The sequence below is a fragment of the Sceloporus undulatus genome, chromosome 1 (genome assembly GCF_019175285.1).
Source record: "Sceloporus undulatus isolate JIND9_A2432 ecotype Alabama chromosome 1, SceUnd_v1.1, whole genome shotgun sequence".
Classification (NCBI taxonomy): domain Eukaryota; kingdom Metazoa; phylum Chordata; class Lepidosauria; order Squamata; family Phrynosomatidae; genus Sceloporus; species Sceloporus undulatus.
In genome coordinates, this window is record NC_056522.1 from 21,453,145 (window position 1) to 21,462,049 (window position 8,905).

Below are 8,905 nucleotides of genomic sequence, written 5' to 3' on the forward strand. Positions count from 1 at the left end.
AATTATGCGCATGTTTATTTTCTTGAGACAGATACAGTGGTACCTCGGGATACGAAATACCCAGGTTACGAAATTTCCGGGATATGAAAAAAATCCCATAGGAAATAATTGTTCCGGGTTACGAATGTTTTTTCGGGTTACGAAAAAAATTTTGGTGCTTTTCGGCGCTATTTCACACGGAATCGCGGCTTTTCCCCATTAGCGCCTATGGCATTTCGGCTTACGAAGGCTTTTCGGGTTACGAAAGCGGCCGCGGAACGAATTAATTTCGTAACCCGAGGGAGCACTGTATATAGATAGATAGAACATGGCTAGCTGCTTGTTCACTTTCCCTTCTATTTGCTGGCTTCCAGCAAAGGGGAAATGTTGCAAAGGGCTAGACTTTTTTTCCTTTGCGAATCAATGCTATAATTCAAATGTTACATTTGTTGCTCTTATCAATTAGGCAACTGGCAAAACGATACATGCTTTTGCTACTGTCTCTTCAGGGCTAGCCCTGAACTGCTTTTAAAAGCCAAAAAGAATGCATGGCAATCGCATCCTTTTCTAGCATTTCTGAGGTGAGGATTATTATTATTATTATTATTATTAGTGTACAAGGCATTCTGGGATGGCAAGGAGCTGGGGATACAGGATGCATGAGCTTGCATTTTGGGGTTGAAAATGGGGCCAAGGGCAGATCGTAACATGCACTGACCCAAATGCCCCCCCACACACACACACACAAAAAGAGGTTTTAAATTTTGACGTGCGCACTTTGGGGCATTTTGTGCATGGCTCTTTTAAAAAAAGGAGGGGGGAACCACACTCCCGATGCCCCTGCAAACGTCACCTATGACGATTGCTTGATTGACAGCAGGCGCCTTCAAGTTAAACCCGATAAGGCATTCCGGTTAAAATGCTCCTCAAATCTAGTGGGCACTTCCTAATGGAGACATTCGTGGGGAGGGGCATCCGGATCTACTCAGTTCCACCCACGTTAACTGGGCCAGTGGGAATGGGGCCTAAGAACCTAAGTTTCATGCTTAAACTGCGATAACCAAGGAAGAGAGCTTTTTGAGAAATGCTTTTTGGGAGATGAGAAATCCATGGTGAATGAAACCCTTCTAAACCCATGCTGTGAGTGTGCAAAATGACTAGAAAGATAACTTCTCAGTTTGCATTTTTCTATTAATATGTTAGTCAAAAGTCCTGATCACTAATTTATATCTAAGCATTATTGTGGAACCTTCCTCACATAGAGGCATTTTACAGTGTGTGGAATGAGACTTATTCATTCAAGTTTTGCATCGGCTTGCAAATATTACTTGATTGGGTAAAAGGCCTAACAGTCACAATTAACTCTCTAGAGAAGAGGTGGGGCAATAGCATTTGGAAAGAGTCTCTGAGAAGGCACAATCCAGCAAACTTTGATTGAGACAAAATCAAAAAAGGCAGGGCCTGGTGTAATTCTGACCAATTTGGACACTTTTTTCACTAAGCGTACAAAACACAGCTCAGGTTTATGTATGTTTACACACTCTATGCATTTTGTTCAATCCAGCTAATTTGTTATATGTGTTTTAATGGGTTTTAATTGGTTTTTATATTGAATGATTGTTTAGAATGTTTTTTAGAATTGTTGTATTCTTTTTAAGTGGTACGTGTGGGTTTTTTATTGTCGGGTTATGGGCTTTCACTTGTCTTTTGATGTTAAATTTTGTAAACCGCTATGATCTCTAAGGAATAGCGGTCTAGAAATAAATAAAACTTTCAAAAGCAACAGCCTTCAAGCGTATAAAGTATATCTTAATTTTAGACAGATTAACTCAAAAGCATCACAGAAGTAAGTCACAGAAACACTTTTTAAAACCTTATTCTTGCTATATTTTCTCCTTGCAGGACCAGTTTAAATACCCTGCTCTGTAAATGTTTAAATTCCCAATATTGAAACAGATAAAGTTATTTTACCTTCAGTCACTGACCAATGGGATTTTCCTACATTGTACTTAACAAAGACTGTGTCTCTTCAGTATTGTGTAGGAGACAGCACTCTTATCTCTGAACACGGACTGGAGATAGGGTTAGAAAACATCAAAAAGTGGTTATTTTATTACCTAGCCTTTTTGTTGTTGTGTGCCTTCAAGTCATTTCCAACTTAGAAACCCTTAGGCAGACCTACAGCGTATCTTCTTGGCAGATTTGTTCAAAGGAAGTTTCCCACTGCCTTCCCCTGAGGCTGAGAGCATGTGACATGCCCAAGGTCACCCCATGGGTTTCATGGCCATGTGGGGCAATCAAACCCTGGTCTTCAGCATCATAGTCCAAAATTCAAACCACTATGCCACACTGGCTCTTACACTCGATGTTAAATGTTAGAACAATCTAATTAATGATCAAACAATATATTTACAGTATATAAAACCTTCCTACTGGCTTGTCTCAGCACAGAATTTTCTTTGAAAAGAAATTTTTGTTCAAATGTTTCTGTGTTACAAGTACCAACGTGTCAATTCACTATCATTTGCCAAGTGTATTTGTGGAACATGCATTGTACAAGTGATATTTCCCCTAGTGGTTTGCCAACAAACATGCAAGCAAGTTTACCACATGGTATACACAAATGCAAGACTTCTGGCTATTAGTCAATTTAGACTGGGTTGAAGGAGAAAATAAGGTCATCTGTTATCAGTTTGATTTCATGTTCTTCCCCTCTAGCTCTTCACAAGCACCATGGCATGAGCAAATGGCAAAAATTAGAAGCACTAAAGTACAGCTAAGAGTTTTCCTATGATGGACAAAGTAGTAGCAAAAGAAGAAACACTATTTGTGATGCATTTAAAACTAGGTCACAACATGCTGTATGCATTACATTCCAATGAGGATTTTTCCACACAACACTACTGTCACCACAGCCATAACTCCCAAACACCTACCAGAATATCTTCTCTTCACTTACTAAAATGCTTGACATAAACAATTTCTTCAACCACTTATGCCCAGCTATAGCATTTTCCTCTCCTTTACATATTAAAATATGCAACATGGCACAATAACCTAAATCTCATCCCTTTGAAACTAACAGAGAAAGAAGTTACAGCAGAAGCTTTTGTAGGCTAAGTCTACTTCCTCAGGTGCATCAATGCACTTGAGGAAGTAGACTTAAGTCTACAAAACCTTATGCTACAGCATCTTTCTCTCAGGCTGCATCCACACTGCAGAAATAATGCAGTTTGACATGATTTTAATTGCCAAGGCTCAATGCTATGGTGTTCTGGGAACTGTAGTTTGTGATGACACCAGAGCTATATATATATCACAAAACTACAACTCCCAGAATTCTATAGCATAGGCCCATGGCAGTTAAAGCACTGTCAGACTGGATTATTTCTGCAGTGTGGATAAAGCCTCAGTCTTAAAGGCGCTACAAGATCTCTTTGCCTACTGACATAGCACAGCTATGTCTTCCAATTAAGTCACCCTACATTCTACTGCACAGCATGATTTTAATATACATACTATAGCCAATACTGTAACACACATCCTCTGAGCATACTCTTACTCAACTTCTTCCCTCTGTTGCCTACTAAATGTCACACTGCAAAGGATCCAGCCGTGAGGCCTACACGTAACCAACCATCCAAGCTCCTGCTACTCAAAGAGCAAGGGCTCTATTTCAGTAATCCTAGCAGCTCTAGGAAAGAACCCAGTTTGAAACCTTGGAGCACCTGTCCCAGCAGGAGCAAACAGTTGGCTGTTGTTGTTGCCATGTGCCCTCAAATAGTTTCTGACTAGGGTGGCCCTATCATGCAGTTTTCTGCTGAGAGAGTGTGATTTGCTCAAGGTCACAAAGTGGGTTTCACAGCTGAGCTCTAACACAATGATTCTCAAATTCCCAGGGGAAGCATGGGAGTTGTGGGGGGGGGGGGGTGAGACCTGGAGGCCCTGATCCTTGTGTAAAATGTACACATGTGTTGATTTAAATACCAAGTTCACTGAAATAAAACTGTTCTAATTTGGACAATGTAATTTCCTTATAAAATGTTAAAATTTGAACATACATGAATGTGCAAATGAAAATTCGCCCGCTACCTAAACAAAGTCTTTTTTATTTTATTGGAGAGCAGGGTCCCCAGGGTAGAAAGTCTGAGTAGCACTAGTCTAACAAACTAAGGCTCTATCAGGATGAATCTTGACCCCCTCCAGGAGTCATCAGAGGCTACAAGGTTCACATGCCCCAGACGCTGCCAGCCAAGCCAAACCACGTGGGCCCCTGGCTCATCACACCAGCTCCTCTTAGCCAGCTGGACCTTGCCACATAATGATACCTGCAAGGCATAGCCAAGAAAACCTGTTTTCTCTCTCACACACAAGTGCATACAAGCTAAACAACAACAACGGGGGCCCAACCCACACTTGAAAGGCTCTGCAGCTGTAAATGCACACAGTAACACCTCTCTTTCTACTAAGTCACATCTACGGCTACTCACCTCTGAATATATACAAACACACACAACTAGCTAACTGTGAGCCTACTTCCTCAGATGCATGTTTCAGTTAGTCTCAAAGGGGCTACAAGATCCCTTTACATAGTGATTTTCCCAACTAACACAGCTAGTCTTTCAATTATACAACCAGGTGTTCATGCTTCCACCCAGCCCTGAAGTGGGCCTCACAAAGCATCACACACACACACCTCATGCACACCACTCCCTCCCTCCCTTTAACACACACAAGCACTAAGTAGGCCAAGTTCATGTCCTTTTCCCCCAGGCCTTGCCTGCCCCTGCTGAGCCTTTCTCTGGGTGACCAGATGTCCCAAGGAGACCCCAGGAGGACAAGGCACCGGTAGATGTAGGACATTCAAGAAAAATGGAGGACATGCTCCAATAAAAGCTAGAAACACCCATATAAATGTGAATTCATGCTTTTTAATCATGCTCAAAATGGAGGACATTTTGGGACCCCTCCTGGAGTGTTTGTTTTAATACTGTAATAATTTAATTATGTAAAAATTGACTTCTATTTTAACGCACCACTTCTGTATGTCTTTACCTGCACAGTACTGCGAGTCCAGTGTTGGCAAAAAAAAGCAAGTTGTTGTTGCATGCCTTCAAGTCATTCCAACTTATGGTCACTCTAAGAGGCCGGACCTATCCTGGGGTTTTCTTCCCATCCTTTGAGGCTGAGAGAGTGTGACTTGCTTAAGGTCATTCCGTAGGTTTCATGGCTGGTCTCCAGAGCCTTGGGCTGCCTCCCCGCTGCAGAAATAATCCAGTCTGACACCACTTTAACTGCCCTGGCTCAGTGCTAGGGAATCCTGGGAGCTGTAGCTATTGTGAGCCATTTAGCCTTCTGTGTCAGAGAGAGTTCTGGTGCCACAATAAACTACAGTTCCCAGCATCCCCTAACACTGACCCAGGGCAGTCGATTATTCTCTGCAGTGTGTTTAGGGCCGGGGGGGGGGGGGCACATTGGAAGCTGCTCTGGCGCCACAATAATAGTAATAACAATGCCCTTAAAACACAACAAAACAGTCACCAGCATTATATCCCAGCTACAATAAAACATTGAACAGCATTGAAAGAAATGGCAGCACTTGCTTGCCCCCAGAGAAAGCATGCTTGCCCAGAGAGAGCCCTTGGAGATACTTGTCCATAGCCAGTACTCCCCAATGTTTCCCTATGGGCGAGTGTTCCCCAGTCCTTCTCTAGGAGCCAATGTTCCCCAATCAGTCCCTATGGCTATGTCTGGTCTCCCCCAGTCTTTCTCTCTGGGCAAAGCTCCCTGACTGCCTGGGCTACAAAGGCAGGGCTATTATTCATATTATCGATGAAGGAGGGCACCCCCTCGTTACCTGCGGAGGGAGCCAACGCCCTTCCAGCGGGGAAGAGGATGCTGCTGCTGCTGCTGCTGTGCCCTGCGACCTCCTCCCCAGAGAGGCCTCCGGAGCCACGCTGCTCCCCTTCCCTCTCGGCGGCAGAAGGGACACTCTTCCCGCCCGCAGCCGTTACTGAGCCCAACGGTGGCCCTGAGGCCCGGCTTCAGGCCCGCAGCCGAGACACCCCCCTCTGGGGCCCGCAGCCCCTCGGCCTCGCCGGGAAAGGCCTGCCTTACCTGCCAGGTCCTGCTGCGGAGGCTGCGGCTGTTGCCTCCGGGGCGGCTCTCCCCTCCGCTCTCGCTGCCGAACCGCGTCCCCTTCCGCCATCTTGTCCAGGTTTAAAATTAACTCCCAGTGAGTGACGTCAAAACGCCGCCGCCGCCGCGAAGCCTTTATTGACGGAGGCGCGCGGTCCGAGACGCCCGGGGAAGGGCGAGCGGGGAGGTCCTAGCGCCTGCCGGGTTACCTCGTCCTCTTTAGAAAGCTTTTTTCCCTCGTCACCGCTACTGCGCATGCGCAGCCCTCTGAGCAGTTTTCCCGCCTTTTTAAAATGACAGGACTTTTTTTTTAAATTAATTTAAATAAAACTTTTTATTCAAACTTCTTATCTATAAGGAATATGCTGGACTGTTCTAGATTAGTTAGCCGCCTTGAGTCCCTGTACTAGGAGGAATGCAGAGTATAAATAAACATCATCATCATCATAATAATGATGATGATGCTTCCCTCCAGTTTTCCTAGCATTATTGTCTTTTCTAGTGAGTTGTGTCTTCTCATGTTGTGACCAAAGTACAACAGCCTCAGCTGTACTGCAGCCATTCACTCAAAACCACAAGGTTGCGAGTTTAAGACCAGCAAAAGGGCCCAAGCTCAACTCAGGCTTGCATCCTTCCGAGGAGGGAGCTAAAATGAGTACCCAGACTGTTGGGGGCAAATTAGCTCACTTGCTAATTAGCTTACTTGCTGTTCACCGCTATGATCTTTGGAATAGCAGTATATAAATAAAACAAATTATTATTATTATTATTATTATTATTATCATCATCATCATATTGGCTTCTTCCAGGGAGATTTCTGGCTTGATCTGTTCAAGGACCCGTTTGTTTGTTTTTTGGCCAACCTCTGTATCCTTAAGACGCTTCTCCAGCTTCTTGTGTTAACTGCTCTCCAGTCATCCTGGACTCAAGGAGACCCTAAGATAGATGTAGAGAGCATCTGAGGAGGAAGTAGACTTTAGACTGTGAAAGCTTATGCTGCCGACTTCTTTCTTTCAGTTAATCTCAAAGGTGCTACAAGATCTCTCTGCATCTCTGATTCTCCAGACTAACATGGCAATGTCTTTGAATTCTACTATCATGATGACCCTGTGGATGAAACGTCTCCATGACCCCTGTCCTCCACTACTTTGCCTAGTTCTTGCAAATCCATGCCTGTGGTCTCCACGAATGAGTCTCTCCATCTGGCGTGTGGTATAGCAGGGACGTAGCCAAGGGGGGGGATCTGGGGGTCCGGACCCCCCCCCCTTCCATTAGAAAAATGAATGGTGTGTGCTGCTGCACCGCCGCACTCAAGCCCCATTATAATGGTGGCACTTAGTCTGGACCCCCCCCCTTCCTAAAATCCTAGCTACGTCCCTGGGTATAGGATTGTTCCCTAGAAGTCAGTGTGACTACTGGACCTGTGTGCCTTGGAACAATGCCAAGTAAATCCTAGCTAGGCTCTATTTTTAATTTGTGAAAGGTTTCTAGGGTCCAAAACACACTGCAGAAATAATCCAGTTTCAGACCACTTTAACTGCCATGGCTCAATGGTATGGAAGTCTGGGAACTGTGGTTTTGTGAGTCATTTAGCCTTCTTTGTCAGAGAGCTCTGGTGCCACAATAAACTACAATTCCCAGGATTCCCCAGCACTGAGCCAGGGCAGTTAAAGCCATCTCAAACTGCAGTGAGTTTTGGACTTGGAGGTGTTTGTGTCTTCTTTAAATGAAAACTTAAAATAGTAAAATGGAGTTGCTGGAGGAAACAACATTCTAAAATAAGAGTGTGTGTTCTTTTCTTATGGTACTATCATTATTTGCATTCTAACACAAAATAAATTGTTCCCATATTGCTTGGAAATTATCCAAAAGTTTCTGCCTGGCTACACATTTATACTACCAGACATCTTAATAATTGTGGCAGCGTTCCAGAACGTGTGAACTCATTCATTAATTTCTGGGGCTTTGTTAGTCCTCTAATATCATGCAGTTAATGGGTGGGATCCAATGCAGATACTCTCTGAAAAGAAGGAGACGAATGCAGAAGAGGTCATTCTGCGACCACAACTATAATTCCATGAATGGAAGTTCTAGCCTTTCAGGAGACAATTATGCTGGATCCCACCCAATACATTTTTTCAGCTTCCAGTAGATTTTCTGCCAACCCCCCCCCCCCCCTTTGAAACAACATCCATAAAATAATACACATGTAATCTGTGGATCATTTGGTACATTCATTCCTGGTTATGAAAACAATAACTTATTCCAAGCAGAGGAAGACTGGGTGTTAGTGAAAAAATATTGGAGAAGTGTATGGCCAAATATATACAATCTATAAACTTGTAGGATATATATGTGTGTTATACTCATCATTTTCATATGCATATATTATGTTCATTAAGAAGAGTAAAATAGAGTGGAACCATAGACACAGAAAGCAGCAAATAAAGTATAGATGATAACAATGGAAAATACAATCAATAGTATGATACTCAGAATAAAGAATTATCATATATACTCATGTATAAGTCGACCTCATGTATAAGTCAAGGGAAGGTTTCAGGGTCAAAATCATGGATTTTGATATGACCCATGGATAAGTCAAAGGTAAAACACAGGGCTATAAGAAAGAATGGAAAGGGGAAAATACTGCTTCTGTCCCTCCTTCTCCTTCTCTGGACCTTTCCTGACCACCTAACACTGATCCCTAAGTGCTGCAGGAGAGGTTTTAACATCGGATTGAGAAGGGAAGCAAGTGGTGTTAAATGGGGAGATTCTTCCATCGGAA

At 43.6% G+C, this 8,905-nt stretch overlaps 1 protein-coding gene across 3 annotated transcripts in view; it reads right to left on the bottom strand.

Annotated features, from left to right (window-relative positions):
- Window positions 1-6,240, bottom strand: part of ATL2 (atlastin GTPase 2) — a 57,163-nt gene extending 50,923 nt beyond the window's left edge. For all 3 annotated transcript variants that reach the window (XM_042462857.1, XM_042462863.1, XM_042462847.1), the window contains exon 1: window positions 6,097-6,240. In XM_042462857.1, coding sequence (XP_042318791.1) covers window positions 6,097-6,187 — 91 coding nt within the window. In that variant the 5' untranslated portion in view covers window positions 6,188-6,240. The remainder of the gene's footprint in view (window positions 1-6,096) is intronic.
- Window positions 6,241-8,905: the final 2,665 nt, after the last annotated feature.